General features: G+C 54.9%; 4 protein-coding genes across 4 annotated transcripts, besides 2 other annotated features; all 4 read right to left on the minus strand.

Moving 5' to 3' along the window:
- Nucleotides 1-471: 471 nt before the first annotated feature.
- Nucleotides 472-971: a repeat region.
- A 603-nt stretch (nucleotides 972-1574) lies between these two features.
- On the minus strand, nucleotides 1575-3893 carry LPMP_201300 (inositol 5-phosphatase-like protein; the record flags this gene model as incomplete). Its single annotated transcript, XM_010700029.1, has 1 exon — nucleotides 1575-3893. The coding sequence occupies one exon, from the start codon at nucleotides 3891-3893 to the stop codon at nucleotides 1575-1577; it is 2319 nt and encodes a 772-aa protein (XP_010698331.1).
- A 3323-nt stretch (nucleotides 3894-7216) lies between these two features.
- Nucleotides 7217-11989, minus strand: LPMP_201310 (hypothetical protein; the record flags this gene model as incomplete). The annotated part of the gene is made up of 1 exon (XM_010700030.1): nucleotides 7217-11989. The coding sequence occupies one exon, from the start codon at nucleotides 11987-11989 to the stop codon at nucleotides 7217-7219; it is 4773 nt and encodes a 1590-aa protein (XP_010698332.1).
- Nucleotides 11990-12443: 454 nt separating this feature from the next.
- On the minus strand, nucleotides 12444-14039 carry LPMP_201320 (hypothetical protein; the record flags this gene model as incomplete). The annotated part of the gene is made up of 1 exon (XM_010700031.1): nucleotides 12444-14039. The coding sequence occupies one exon, from the start codon at nucleotides 14037-14039 to the stop codon at nucleotides 12444-12446; it is 1596 nt and encodes a 531-aa protein (XP_010698333.1).
- A 239-nt stretch (nucleotides 14040-14278) lies between these two features.
- Nucleotides 14279-14393: a repeat region.
- A 977-nt stretch (nucleotides 14394-15370) lies between these two features.
- On the minus strand, nucleotides 15371-15649 carry LPMP_201330 (hypothetical protein; the record flags this gene model as incomplete). Its single annotated transcript, XM_010700032.1, has 1 exon — nucleotides 15371-15649. The coding sequence occupies one exon, from the start codon at nucleotides 15647-15649 to the stop codon at nucleotides 15371-15373; it is 279 nt and encodes a 92-aa protein (XP_010698334.1).
- Between the last annotated feature and the right edge of the window lie 239 nt (nucleotides 15650-15888).

Consider the following 15888-nt stretch of genomic DNA (forward strand, 5'->3'; position numbering starts at 1 on the left):
GTCGGGCATTGTGCGGTGGGAGCGGTCATTAATAGACAAATAGGAGGACAGGTGGTAGGGCGAACTATGGGGAAGGTCTGGATTGGGAGGTTGGTCGAAAATAGGCTGGCACACGACGACCCCACCCTGAGAAGAGTAGGAAGAGGAGAGAAAGAGGCTGGAATGTGTGAACAGAACGCGCGCCAGACTCACGTGCGCCATCTCCCCCATGCACGGTTGGTTTACCATGCTTAGTGCCAAGGAAAGGGAGGAGAAATAGGATGCACACGGCGGTGGACAGGCGAATGAGATACAGCGCACACACTTCCGGCCGAATGAAATATGCCCAGAAAACAACACAAGACAGGGACCAACCAGCGCACTCGACAGCTCACGCAGACACATTAACAGCCCAAGTGGATGGCGTTAGTGAAGGTTATAGAAGCGGAGTGACACAAATGCCCAACAAAAAAATGATTTTCTTTCGCGATATTTTTTTTTCTCTGCCACTGAACAGGACTCGAACGCCACTCCACCACCGGTCCGCCACACGTCCATCGCGGGGTGTGCAGCAGCGCCAGGCACGCGTCACAGCAGTGCGCCGGCCCAGTCATCCCAGCACCGCCCTCGGCCTCAAACTCCACTCGACCCCGTCCAGCCGGTTGCCGTACCGCCGCTCCCACTGCGCCGGTCGCCTCACGGCGCCTCCCTCGGAATGACACTCAGGCTCCCCACGTCAGTGGGCGGTCAGCCTCGGGTAGCATGCCCACCAGTCACGCTGACACGATGTCCAATCATACGGGTGGCACAAACGTGCTCACTGCCGCAGGCCGCCCCGACGCAGTGTCAGCCACGACGCGACGGCCGGCATCCCTAGCGACGCATCGCACTAAATGCCTCACGCCAAAGGCCCTTGACTCCATCACCGCCAGAAGCGGCTCGGCATTGGTAGGGAGAGAGGGGAGGAGGGGGGGCTGCCTGACTTCCGCACAAAAGATCGGTGTGCGAGGGACCTCCCGGTATGACGCATTGGGGTGCCCTCCCCATCACCAGGGAAACACGAAAAAGAAAAGGAGAGAGCAAACGAATCTGCACAGAATATGATACCCCTACCAGTGCTTGGTCATACAGGAAGAACTGGCCTTTTCTTCCGTCCGTGCAGCCAAAGCGCACCTGCAGACAAGCGGCATGTTGCTCCAAGTGCTGCAGTGGTATGTTTCGCCACACCCATACATTTCTGTATAGAGAGAGAGAAAGAGAGAGACGGACAGAGAGAAACAGCAGAAGAAGCGGTGGCTTTATGTAAGTATACCAACAGCCGGCGTTGAGGTACGCCTTTTTTTGTGTGTGTGGGGGTGGTGGTTGTTTTTTGTTTTCGTTTTGTGTTCGCTCTCCGAGTTCTTTCATGCCTTATTTGTGTTCAGCATTCCTCATCCTGTGTGTACACCTACAAGGCAGGGTCTTGTAGGCACTGGAAAGAGGCAAGAGGACGAAAAAGATGAGAGGGTAGCGAAAGCAAGCAAAACGAGAGTACCGTCGGCAAAAAGGAACGGCACCAACGACAGGCAGATGAAAAGTAAAAAAAGAACACTGAGTCAGCTGATTACCTGCTGTACCTCCTCCACAATCCTGCTGACCAACGCCGGCTCCATCGAGATCACTTTTACCTCAAAGCGCGCGCGTACTGGACGGTGGTCGGACTGCCGCAAGCTCGGCACATACGTGTACTCTAATGGGTGAACGTGGTTGGTGACCATCGGAAAGCGCGTCGGCGTCGTTAGTCCCTCCACGAACGATGACGGCGACGACGACGCTAGCACACAGCGTGGACGACGCGCGGCGCAGAATGTTGGCGCACACCGCTTCTGCTCCCACACTGCATGCGGCAGTGCGCGGTGCGGTAACGATACTGGGGAACACTGGAGCACCTTATCTGCCGAGTCTAACTTGTTTTGCGCGGCGACGGTGGACATGGCGGAGGCAGTGTCCTCTAACTCCCGTGGTAGCGACTGCTCGCTGGCAACGTCTTCAGAGCTTGTGGACGACGAGGAGCGTGCGAAAGCCGCCCTCGCTACTGCCGCCGCGTTCGGACCGAGGTGCTTGTATTCAAACTCTTCTAGCGACATCCACATCCCGGATGTCATCGAGTCGCACCGCGGCAACTGGGAGCATTTCAGACCGGATTGTGGTGAGTCAAAGCTCGCTGGACTTTTGACTTCCTCCGTACTCCTTTCTTCCTGCGACGTCGCTGGTACAGCATCGCTCTCCAATACGCGGAAGAGGACGCGGTCGCACCAAGCCGGGTCGCCGCGCTTGCGACTTGTGTCGAATATGTCTGTGCCTCTGTCGTACTTGTATGTGGGTGGGAACGAAATGCACTGCTCCTGGAAGCCGTCGAAGGCCTCACCAGACACCATCAGCTGACGCAGCTCGTCGTGGCAGAGTAAGCTGTCGTACTCACCACGCCGCACGGACTCTTTGATGAGCGGGCCCGACAACCCGTGCAGGCGAGAGTTCAAGTCCCCGAGGAAGAAGACATAGTCGTGGTCATCCAGTACCCGCGTCTCAGCAGCTGTTGTGAGAGATGACCGAAAGGCGGAGTGGCCTAAGTTGAACAAACGATCCCACGCACTGTTTCCCCGCACTGACGAGTTGTCGATGCTGTTGTTCAGCACCTCTTTTGCGTTCAGAAAAGTCTGTAACACTTCGCTCTCGTCGTCGCTCCAGACAGGCATGTCAAACCGAATATCTTTCAGCGCCGCTTGGTAGTTTCTCCTGCGGCGCTTCTCGTTATGCTTGTGAGCCACGAAGTGGGCGGAGATGAAGAGAAACCGCTTGCCGTAGATGGTGACACGCATGGCGACGGAGCCTTTATTTCCCAGCACGGAGAGAGCACCTGTGCGGGTGAGGGAAAGGCGCACGTGGGACACGTAGTCTACGTGTTTTGCCTGTACCAGCACAATTAGCACCAGACCCACAAGCTGCACCACCTGCACCTTCTTGTAGTCAATGATGCGATCGGAGGCAGCAGCAAGCGTAGCAATGATGGCATCCACCCACTCCCAGCTACGCTGCGTTGACTCCTTCACGAGTGCCGTTCCTGTCATTTCAACCTCCTGCAGACTAATAAGAAACAGATCGGGGAATTTTGCTTCCAGCAACTCCCACTCGCTATCTAAGATGGCCGCAGCCCTTTTTTGATCAGCTAGATAGAAATCCTCAGTGGTAGTGTTCTTGCAGCTTCTGGAATCCTCAATGGAGCCGGCAATTGTAGTCGCTTTGCGGGAGCGCATTGTCGAAGAGCCGGACAAGTAGAGAGGTTTTTTGGGGGAGCCACCGTTGGCCAAAACGGCCTGCTTGTGCTTCTGATATTGCTTCACCTCGTCTGTGAGCTCCTGCCCAATCAGCCACGACAGGAAGGCGTCTTCATACACAGGCGGCGCCTGCTGGTCTACGTTCCACGTGCAGGCATTCACGAGGAACGGCACCTGCAGGTCATCTACCGCGACGTCGCGCAGGCAGCTACGGATGCGCGCGTTCACCTGCTGCCGTGTCTTTATCGTCTCCTCGTACACCGTCGCTGTGCGCGGAGTGAGAGCGCCGCCGCTGTCGTTAATGCTTCTTTCAGTGAGAAACTCCGTCTCGATTCGAAGAAGCGGCCGCGCGAGACGGCGCGCCGCACCCACACCGGATCGCAGAATGCCTTTGATGCTCTCCTCAGCCCTGTCTCGCTTCCTCCAGTGAGGTGAGTAGTGAAGCAGCGTCTCCAGCGCCGCCACACGTTTCACTGTGCCGAGGGTAACAAGCCAGATGATCACTTCGATGGTGATCACAGCCGCACGTGCCCACAGCGGCGCACGCGGTGCCTCTTCTTCTTGCCACTGTTGCGCAGGAGTAATGGTCGGCGTCTTCATCTTGCACACTGGAGCTCGGCCAAAGGTGTGTTCTCTTTGTTGGGGAGGAACTGCTTGGAGGAAGCGAGGGCGTGGCAATTTGTGAGTGCTGCTTCGTCGGCTATTGTGGTGGTGGTGACTCTGACAATGGCGGTGAGAGCAATGGAACGACAACGCAAAAGTGTGTGTGAGTGAGTTGCCGCGGCTCGAGCCTTTGTGCTAACTCACGGCAAGGAACTCCTCACGCGAAGCAAAGAAGGCGAAGAGAGATAAGAGAGAGAGAGAGAGAGAGAGGAGCGGGAAAAAAGGAAACACGCAAGAAAACCAAAATGTAACGGTGAAGGAAAAAAAAAGTGCGAGCAACGCGACGGGGCAGATTGATCCACGGGTTCGAGAGGTAGCACGAGCAGGAGCGAGTCAGCACTCCACCACACCAATAGCGCCAATTCAAACGACAAGAAAGGCAATAGGGGGGGGGGAAGCAGCAACAATGTATGTCTTGTGCGTAGGTTGGTAGCGGCTTTGATGCATACCAACGCAGCTGCGGAGGCAGCAGCAAGGGAAGGGACAAGAGGCCAGCGAAAAACAAGAAAACAAAGCGAAGTGACCGATAAATAAACAGTAGGTTGTAGCGTTGCCGCTATCGAGTTCGCCCAGATACAATACAAGATGGCTTTCCGAGGCGCAGGACGTGACAGTGTAGAGAGAAAAAAGGGTGAAGGGGAACGCGTTGTTTGATGTTAAAACGCCCCCAGAGCCCCAGATACCACCAATCGTAGTAGCAGAAGCACGACCGAGTGCTGGAACAGCTGCAGAGGACTGGTCTAGCAGTCAATTCTGTAGCGCTCAGGGTTCTCGTCAGCAGACACTTTTCTCCCAGTCCCACTACCCTGGAGAGGAGGCAAAGAGAAATGGGGAAAAGGCGGAGGAGCACAAGGGGGGAGGTCACCTCACTAAATCCTGCCGACTTCCTTCCAAAACAGAACAACAACAACAAAAGCCAAACAGTCCCATTCAAATATGTGAAGGGGCCAACACGCGCTTGTGCAGATACGGGCATACACACATGAAAGGGGAAAAAGGGTGATAGGAGAGTGGAGAGAGAGAGAGGTGGACTCACAGACAGACAGGGGAAAAAAACTCAACGAAGGCGAAGAGCAGAAAAACAGAAACGAGAAAGTAGAGAGGGGAGGAGAGGAAGAGCAGGTGCGGCAAGAAGTACACACGCTCACACACCAAACTCCACAACGCACACGTACTGAAAACGAATACAAGTATAAGTCTGCATGCACACACACACACACACACACACACACACACGCGCGTAAAAGGAAAGCACAGCGACGTCGTTATGGCCGAGAGGGCCGCCTTCTTTACGTCAAGTAGCGATATACGTATGTGTGTGGGTGTGAGTGTGTGTGTGTGTGTGCCCGTGTTTTGGCGCTGTGATCAAAGTTGATGGTAATGGCAGGGTGTGCCTCTGTGGGTGCCTATACGTCTACTTCTTGGAAAGCGTATGCGCTGTCGCCCTACCCACGGCTGCTCTGACGATGTGCAGCGACGCACACATCGTGTTTTACACATGTGGTTGTGATTGTGTTGAAAATGATTCAGGCGTTGTTCGAGACCCAGGAAAATGCGAAGAAGGAGGAAGGAAGAAAAAAAATTGAATTGAGGCATTTCGATGGGTGCACCGGTAGCGGGTGACGTGTGCCTTTGAGGCACACACACACACACACTCAATATACTCAAGCCCCAGGTCCTTCTCTCGACACTACCATCAGAACTTGCTGTGCGTGATGGGGGACAACGCCTGCATCCAAAGTCACCGCGGACACCCAAGGAGGAGTCTGTGAGCGCCGTGGTGGGGGTCACAGGAGATCACAACGACCCTCGAAAAAGACGACAAAATCACGAAGGCGCCGACGCTCTAGAAAAAAAAAAAGTACGCCCACAATGTCGAGTGGACACATCGGTGTGTCCGACCTCTTTCATTTTCCTCGCGTTGAAAGTCTCTTTTTTATTGCTTGTGGTGGTAGCGGCTGAGAGTCAGAAAGGTGTCACCAGGAACTGAGCTAGGAACCGGATATGAGTCGAGCGTATCTGCACATCACACTTTTCCCCGCACGGGGGAAGAGACGAGGGCTGGTGGGGAATGACAAGCAAAAAGGCACACTTTTCTTTCGTGCAACAAATCCCTCCGTAGAGGAATGCCACAGAGTGGAGAGAAGTAGCGAAGTCAGAACGACAACGGCCGAGAAAACGAACAAGAACACACACGCGCACACACGAAATGAATAGAAAGGGCATATAAAGGAAAAGGAAGAAAGAAAGGGACAGAAAAGAAAAGAATACGGGAAGGGCGCGCTGCGGGCTGAGAGAGGGAGAGGGTAATCAGAAGAGACGTGGGTGGGGGAAGTAGGGGAGAGGAGAGTGGCTCTTTTTTCTCTACAACTTAGTGCATTGTATATCACTGAAAAGAGAAAAAAAAACAGCAATCAACCTCAACCTCAACAAGAGCATGGCCACGATCCCACGCACACACGCCAGTGAATGGGGCTCTGTCAGTTGCGCATTGGCATCTGAGCGGGGGAACATACAACTACCACAAAAAGAAACGAAGACGAAAAAGAGAATACATGCATATATGTGCATACACATGTACATACGTGTATATATATATGTAAGTGTGTGTGTATACGTACAGGTATAAGAAAGCGGACCCACACGGCGTAATGGAAATGTGGGGAAGGGGATGAAGGCCAGTAGAACCACCCCAACCCACGACAATGCAGGTCAGCACCACATTCACAAGCTCTTTACATCTACAGGCAAGCAAGACGAAAAAAAAAATGCCGGCCGTCAACGACGCCGCTGCCATTCCATCCACCGCGGTCCTCATATACAGACTACGTAAAAGCACCGTCTGTCTCTCGATTGCCACGAGACGCGTGAGTCGCGCAGAAGGGCGAGAGAGAGGAGAAGCATGTGCACTGTACTGTACATCGAGGCGCTCGTCGAACCGAAAACAAAATCAAGATAGAGAGCGGAAAACAAACCCCTCAAAAGGGGCAAAAAAAGAAAAGGAAAGACCCAAGTGGAGCGAGAGGGTTGAGTGAGTGATAAATCGAATATGAGATCCTCAATCACGGCAGTGACGACACCTTTGCATACACTACACATCGCCTGCTCGACTTTCCCTTCCCCATACCTAAAACTGGTCTGCGGCCAATTCTGCTCACACTTCTCGCATTTCACGCTTCTTTGCATGCTTTAATACACCTTTGGCTCTGCCCACATCATCACACCATCTAGAAACACCGTCGCACTCGAGCGCCGCCACGTCAGAGATGCCTTGCGTTGCTGAATCGGCCTGGAAAGGTCTTAGACTTCGATGACGGTGCTGCTGGGATCGGCACTAGTTTTCCTAGCTCGGTGCCTGACAACTGTGTCAGCGTGCGACATGCATCGTCGAGGTAGTCGAGCGCGATTAGGAACGGCCGCTCAGAACTGACTTGGACGTCCTCATGACGTGAGTCGGAGGTGGACATCACCTGCAGCTCTGCATCGCGGCTTAAAGAAGGGGATGTGAGGCTCACGCACGCCTCGGCAGGGTTACTGTTCAGCGGCCGCCCACTGAGTGGTGAAATGCCGGATAGAGAGATGCTCGACTCGCGCAAGCTGCCCGATGGCGAGTACTCGATAGGGCCAAGGGACGAACTGTGAATCTGCCCGTTAACGGTGCTGCGAGAGTACTTCTGCGAGCTACTGCCGGCACTACCGCCGATAACGCTTGCTCGGCCACTTTTACCAGACATAGGTGGTAGCCCAACAGTTTTGATCTTGCTTTTTTGTCCGCCGCGCAGAATCGACAGTGAAGTTTGGGAGTGCTGGTCAACACCGATCTCCAGCGCGTTCAGCAGTGCTGTGAGGAGGTGCTTGGAGAAGTCCATGAAATGCACATATTGACTGACAGCTGCAGCTGGAGTAGCCGTACGCGCCGCCGTGGAGGCCGCAGACGTTTTTGACGGCTCTGTGCCCTTCAATCGCCGGGTGTGGTTCGCGCTTCCACGGGCGGCAGACAACGATGTCGGTGGGGCTGGGATCTTAGTGGGCAATCGATTTTCAGCGCTCGTCTTTTTTCCTGCTGCGCCACTGGCGGGCGGGTTGGTGGAGCTGGAAGTCACGAGCTCAGTCGGGAACTCACTTGCAGCGTCGTCTGGCACGTCCTCCAGCGCCCGGGACAAAAGCGGCCCCGAGGGAAACATCTTGAGCAATTCCTGCAGCGCCGCCTGAATTCGCCTCGCCTCCTTCCAAAAGTCGAGCTCCGCAAGTTGGTTTGTTGGTTGCTGCACCACGGTACTCCAGTCCGTGCGCCATGCAGCCGGCAGTGGATGAAATGACTTTTTTGGCTCTACAAACCACGCATGCTGCGCCACCATCTCTTCTGGCAGGAGTATGGCCCTGGGAAGCATTGTCGATGTGTGGCCCGTCGTCTCTGTGGCGAGAGACATGGCTGCTGCCGACTCGAGCTTCTCGGTGTCGTCAACCGGGTCTGCAACATCCTCCTCACCGCTGGGGCCCTCAGCATTGTCTTCGCTCGCAGAAGTCGTTGCCATCGCTAGGGCCTCCTTCGTGAGCTTGGCAGCACTAAAGGTGGCACTGGCCGACGGCAGTATCAGCGCCAAGCGACCCTCGAGCTGGCACGGCACAGAAACCACGCACTCCCCCGTAAAGATGTTCGCTTTCACAGTCTTCAGCTCGCTCTCGCTCTGCACCTTCTTCGCCGACCCAGTTGCGGTCCTACTGTCCTTTGTGGCACCTTCAGTTGGGCAAATCACGCCCGGCGCCACCACCACCTCCATCCTCAGCTGCTCCAGCAGCAGCTTACCCCTCGGGTGCGTGGCCGCCGCCTCTAGCAGTGGCCGGCTCAGACGTATTTCGCCACCATGCGCGTGCCGGCCGAGCACGAAGGTCTCATCCACACCAACGCCGCTGATATGGACAGGGATCCAGGACGCAGCGGTCGTTCTACCACCATCACCGCCGCCATCACACGCGCCCTTGCTGCTGGCGTCGTTCTTGCGAGCCACAGGCGAAGGCGGGCAGGAGATGAGCCTCCACACGTACTGATCCGACAAGTGCACAGCAATCTGAGGGCGAGGCCCGTTAAAGAGCACAGTGTGTGATTTAGGGTCCTTCACATGCAACGTGGTCTCCAGAAGGCGCAGTTCTTCTGGCCATATTGATTTGACCATCTCGAGCTGGATTTGCCGCGCCGCCTCAAGCGCTCTGAGAGGTCCCTCAAACACCACAAGGTACGCTGTTGTGGAGTTCGTCTTTGCCACGTAGCCGCTAAAGTTGAGCACAGCGTTCTGGACAATGTAATTATAGTGTGCCCAGACTAGTTTTAGGAGGGGTGGTGCGACAGACCGGGCGATTGTGCGAGCACCAGCGACATCGCAGTAGAGAAACGCAAGAGGTTTCGTCGGGCGTCGGGCGTGCATGACCTCCGCCTCCACCTCCTCCACCGTACGGAACCGCACGAAACTGCGACGCACAGACGCGTTCTCTGACTGCTCCTCTGCTTGCGGCTGGTCCAGCAGCAACCACGGGTTACGGAGCAGCGGGGCCGCCACCGTGCCAACCTTCCAGGGGCGCTCGTAGTCGTCCTCGGCGCTCATGCGGGCCATCTCACTCAACTCCAGTCGCCGCTGCTGCTGCTCCATCATGTCGAGTACGGCCTGCCGCGGCAGCTCATCCCGGCGCCGCATAAGTGTTCCCAGGACAGAACGGTAGGGCAGGTACAGCCTCTTGTTTTGCATGGCAGTCCTCCCAAAGGTGCGCAACTGCGGGCGACGGTATGCAAACGGCTTGGGTAAGATAGAGTGCACCGCCGCCGGGGCAGCGTAGGAGCCGATGAACTGGGACTTTTGATTCACGATGTTGTACTGTGTATCGAGCAAGTTCTCGTTCTTTGAGTGGAAACTACGGATGACATCCTCCATGGCAAGGATCTCTCCGCATTCTGCGAGGTCACACAGAGTGCCGGAGAGGCGAATAGCCGGACCGGTGCACTTGAGCACACCGTTTTCTACGTTGCGGTAGATGGCACCCATTGGACCGCTCGCCACGCCGGCACGGAACAGGAAGATATCCCGGCCCTTGCCCAGCGATGTGTGGGCATACTTTGTGCCTGTGCGATTGACTTTGATGTAAATATCAGACACGAAAGCGAGGGCTTGCTCCACCTCGCGAAACACGTACGTGAACACGTCAGAGTCGTTGCCGTTCATGAAGAAGCCAAAGTGCACCTTGGCGGCGTTGTGAACGTCACCGCGAATGGTGTTTTGAATTGACTCAAACTGCTCATCCGAGATGCTCTTCAGGAGCAGCCGCTTCCAGAGAGTGTCATCACCCGTGTCGATTGTGCAGATATAAGCTGTCTCCGACGGGTTCAGCGTTTTGTGCTTCCTGATCTCAAAGCGATCTTCAGATTCCATCCTATCCCGCTCCAGCGCCGCGCTAGCTGCCTCCATCTTGCGACAGAGGGCCATGATATTATTCCTTTCCTCTCGAACCAAAAAGAGCTCCAGCAGTTGGGCGGCTCTTTCGGAGAACTCAGGGTTCCGCTCCTGAGCTGAGGTAGCCAAAGGCGCCTTGGCAACAGCTTTGTGTAGAAAAGTGGCGCGGCGTCGCATCTGCTGCAGAATGACGCCGCCACCACCGTTAGAGTCGTCGCCCACCTCCTCTAGACTTTCGAAGGCGTTACAGAGCATTCCGCGCATCGCCTTGACAACCATACGCACCACAAAGGCGCTGTCATTCAGCTCCAAACACGGGTACTTGCAGCTGGGATGCAGCACAGGTGCCGGCACTCCTCGGCGACTGCGCAGTTCTGAGGGAAGAATTGAAGCAATGATGTGATGCGCACCAGGGAAATCCACAATGTCCCACATAGACCCCAGGCACTCGCGCAGCTCGGCCACGCTGCTCGCCGCCGGGGCCGATCGATTCTCTCTTATCTGCGACTGCAAGCACATGAGCTGTGCCCACCTCTCATTCACCGCAATTTCACCGATCGGGGACTGCTCAATGGCGGCCTTAACTGCTTCCTCGACCTCCGGTCCGAAAAAGGCATACTTTCCGGAGACAGGGTCTACGTACGACTCTGGAGAGCATGAACAGATGCAGGTGTGAATGCGGGGTCCTTTGTACAGTACCGTGTTGTTTTCAAGAATGGTGGAGAAGGACGGTGTGTTTTCGATGCACGACAGCCACGAGAGACGCATAAGCTGCTCGTGGCACTCCTTTGAGAACAGAAGTGCGTCAGACGGCGCCTGGAACGCAAACACCTCTATATTCTGATAAAATCCCACGCGGTAGCCACGAAGCCCGGTGCTCCTGTGAAAGAGAAACTGTTGATACACCATCATGATGAACTCCGTGATGCCATGCAGGGGATATGTTACGCTGGAGACAATGTGGAAGACAAAGGAGACGTCTCGTTGAGGAAGCAGCATTGCGTCCCAGCGCTGCACGTGGTACACATCATCGTGAGCCTCCATCAAGTTCGCTTCCGCAGCCTCCAGTCGCTGGAGTCCAGCCGCCCGCACTCGCGCGGCGATGCGAGCACGCTCACAGGCCACTTCCATACGATTTGTCTGTCGCTGCCGCAACACATCGTCCCCGACGCGGGCCTTCAACGAATCGTTCTCGCGAAGCAACCTCTCGTTCTCCTTCCTTGCTTGATTCAAGACATCAGTCACGGTAATCAGCTGAGCCTTCGAGTCTGCTTCCAGCTGAATGAGTGAGCGCTGCAGTTGTTCGACGGTGTTAATGAGCTCCTCGTTCCACATCAATATTTCGGCTATCGGCGTATTATTTTGTGCCGTCTTCTCCTGGGCAGAAGTGGGCAGCGGCTCACTACCGTAGGAGAACAGCCGCTGGGGTGTTGCTTGTTGAAGCTGAGCACGCAGGACCGCTATCTCGGCCTCCAACCCCTCTATGCGCTTCGCTGCCTCGCGCTTCTCGAGAATCAGGTTCGTCAGATGAGCATCCTTTTCCTTCATGCACGCATCCAATGGAGTGTCGAACAACACCGCCAAACCCTCCATGTCTCACAAAAAAAAAAACATTCACCGGCGGATGTGCGACTTTCATTTTACAATACGTAGATCAACAGGTGCGCATATTTCAGCAATAAGCCAAAATACATGAGAGAGTAGAGAATGAAAGATTAGGACACAAGGGAGGCATTCCTAAAATAAGACGTCACACACACACACACTCATCCATATACTATAGATGTATATAGTGTGTGTGGGTGTACATCATGAAGGGGCACTGGCATGGAGAAGAACGCGCCACATTTGCCCTGACAGTGTCATTCTCAGGCCATTTTACGAAGACAATCCAGATGCACACCATCCTCACAGCACCTGAAAATCAAGCCGGGTAACATTTGATCCTCGTTTCCTTTTCGATAGAACTCAACGTCATCATGGTAGTAACAGCACGGCTCGATGTCGCCGTCTCGCTTCGCGGACCTCCGTCCCCGTTGCTATCGAATCAAGGCTCTCTATTATGAGCACGGTAGGTCTGCCAGTCATCATAGCTCATGCGGTTGCTCTTTTTTTCAATCATACAACACATACTAAAGCAGTAGTCACGCCACCGCTTGTTGAACTGTTGAGCCTTTTCCTGGTCGTCACCAACAAGAATGTTCATCGTCACCTTGGCTCTCACGTCATCAGGGACGATTCTCCCAAGGCGCTTCAGAAATGCCTCGTCTTGCTCAACGGGCGTACGCATTTCAAATTCAGGATTGAAATCTTCGAAGAAGGTACTCCTCCAGTTTCGTTTTACATATTGCCGGAGTTCTTCGCAGCGGTTGGCCGGTATCTTCGCGAGCTTGTTAGTGTCCAACAGTAGACGAGCATACGAGCAGCACTTTGTCATCACATTGTGCCTGAACGTTGTACTGTTCGACTCCTCGGCCTCTGTGTAGCATCTCCTCATCTCATCGGCATAATACGGGCGAAGCACTGAGTTACACTGCTGACACAGGGGCAGGTAATCATCTTCCAGTGGCTGCCGTTGAGGCAATGGCATAAATTTTCGAAACGACGTGGGTGTTATAGCGTGGCGCAGGAGCCCTTTAGTTCCCAGGCAACAGGCACAGCTCGGCTTCTCTGATTCCACTAACGCCGCCGCATCTGGATGCAGCTCGCTCATGCCGTGGGCAAATGGGCACTGGCCCTGTAACTCGCAGTCCCCTAAGGCATAATAAATGCATCGCCGCGTCTTCACCTTCGGATCGAACAAAAACTGAATCTCGAGGGCCTTGCGTGGATCGCCCGCTAAGCTCTTGGTGATCACCGCCAAACTCTTCTCTGCCACATAGAATTTGGCCCTTTTTCGCGAGCACTCGAAGAGAAAGTTTCCATTTCTGTCCAGCACACGCACTTTGACGCAACTGCTTGCCTGCACCTGACACGCAGCGTGGTCATCGCTATCAGACATGGGTTTATCCTTCTCCCTCTTTTCGACATCTAACTTCCATAGCTCCTGCTGCAATTTCCTTAGCTTCATTGCTGCGATCGATGAGGTATGTCTGAGCCACCGAGGAATGTCAAAGGTGTTTGCACTCATGCAGTACACCTCTGATGCTTTTAACATCACGTTCTGCCCGATCAAATAGGAGGCCAGCGCGTCTTCCGCCGCGTAGTTCACGCTACTGTCCGGAAGCGGTAACTCCCAATTGCTACGTGTAATTTTTTTATCCTTCACTATAGATAGGTTTGCAACGCTTTCGGCAAGCACTTTAAGATTTGACCGTGCACCGTGATGAAGGCCAAAAAAGGCGCTGTAGTGAGCCACGTCAAGCACACTCTGAATTGTGATGTCCTGCTCCTTTCGAAGGCGCGAGACATCGCCGTTGATGCCAACGCCACACTTTATGATGGCCGGATCGCAGAGTGCCTCCTTCACAGCAGTAGGCAAGGCGCGATCATCGAAAAAGCTGATGTGAAGCACGAAGCAGTGGCTGGATGTTGCAAACTGGACGACCGCCACTGGTGAGCTGCGAAACCACTCCGAGTCAATGCCCATTATTCTTAAGTACATCGGCTGCTGCTGAAGAGTCTGCATCATCTCTGTCCACATGCGTTCTCCATAGGAGAGCCAAGCTCCGGTGCTGTCCACAAAAACACCACACAACCTGGACGCTACCAGGCTCGATGTTATTGTCTTCATGTGCTCTTCGACAACCGCAAGCATAGAAGTAATGGTAAAACAAGAAAAATGTAGCTGAAACTCCTCCCCTGGGAAGCACATAACAGATTCAAAGCATTTCCTTCCCCTTCATATGTCCTTGATGATGAGGTGCACCTCAGCACGATATCCAGAGTACAGTGTCTGCGGCGTAGGGAGAGTAGAGCGGTGCACAGGCACTGATGTCGGACGCAGCGTTCTAGATGGCGCTGCGTCAGTGTGGCCTGCAGCAGTGCACAGATTTGTAGAGTGGAGACGTTGATGGCAAAGAAAAAAAAAGAGAGAAACCGCTTCGGCTTCTGTTTCCAATGCACCGCCAGAGAGCGGGAAGGGAGGTGTAGCACTCCCCCGAGTTTGCATACAATGAAGTGCCGTTCTTATGTCACAGAGAATAATACTTTGTCTCGCAAAGGTGGCCTTTTTTTTATGGCTGCCCATAGCAGTGCTCTCAGTACGCAGACTTTGACACAAAACCCGGTGCCCCCCCCCGCTGCCGGAATCACCGCTGAGGCTGAGCGGTGCAATGAACTTACAAACTCCTCCACCACCGCTGTCATGCTTTCATTTGGTCCTTCCAGGGGGTTCGTAACTGGTGCCCATCTGTTCGGTCTCGCTGTTGCAGCACGGCTGCTTTTAGGATTGCGCTCTGTTGTTCTTGTTTTGCTTTCAGCTGGGTTGTCTCCGGCGAGGTTTCAGCACCCGTTGTGGCTCTATCAAACATTCCCAGCAGCAGCGCCTCTAATGGGTAGAAAAAAAAAACGGCGTCTTCGTGGCAATGTTGGGGCTGCCGCCCTTTTCAGACGACCGCAGCGTCTCAACCTCCGCGGCGGTACCTCTCAGATGTGCCATCGAAACACGCACTGTCATTGTGTTGGCGTGAAGGAGGGGGGTCGTTCCGTATTCAGTGCGACTTGGAGTTGTGATTCTTTGGCGGTGCTCGCTACACTCCGCGCGGGGGTGGTCAGCTTTGCCGTAGGCCAACCGGCACAGCCCGTTTGGGGGCGGGGGCGCCGCGTACATTTTTTTTTCGCCCCTCGCAGACCCCTCAGTTCGCGGGCGCCAGGGACAGTTCGGCTTCGGAAAAGAGGGTAGGGTATTTGCCGGGTTCGCACAAGGCGGGCGCGGGACCCCGGCACCGCCATCATCAGGGCTTTAGGGCCCCCCAAAAAGAACCTGCTGGGGCACTGTGGTGCGGTCTCGGGTCCGCGTGCGCGGGTGTTGTCTCACGCCTCCCCGAGGGCATCGCTCAGCAGTCCCATTGCGCGACGGCAGCCTGCTGCCTTCATCCGCTGCTTCGCCGAGTCGCCATCCGCACCGGCAGCGACTTCGAGTGCTTGTCTGAGGTGACCGAGGCCAGCGCCGGCGGGGTCGACCCCTTCGATGTAGTCTGCGACAGCATTGAGAATTGCCGGTTCAACAGCACCATCGTCGTCAGCACTCTCCTGCGAAGCAAGTAGCGCAGTCAGCTCCTCGAGAAGGCGGTCGACTTCCCGCAGCTCCATCGGCACTACGGGCTGTAAGTAGCTGGGGTGTGGCACAGGAGAGAGAGAGACAAGTGGTGGTGGTGTACTAGCCTAGCTACGGTGCGAATTGATGGATAGTGAGTGCCACGAGGGCAGTCCTGATCTTGAAAAAGTCGCACCACTGCGACAGAGCTGGGTGAAGTACTACGACGCGCTGATGTTGGCCCACCTGTTTGCTTCTTGGAGACAAGGGACGCAACGTGAAATTCACAACGACA

This window comes from Leishmania panamensis (assembly GCF_000755165.1).
Source record: "Leishmania panamensis strain MHOM/PA/94/PSC-1 chromosome 20 sequence".
Lineage (NCBI taxonomy): Eukaryota > Euglenozoa > Kinetoplastea > Trypanosomatida > Trypanosomatidae > Leishmania > Leishmania panamensis.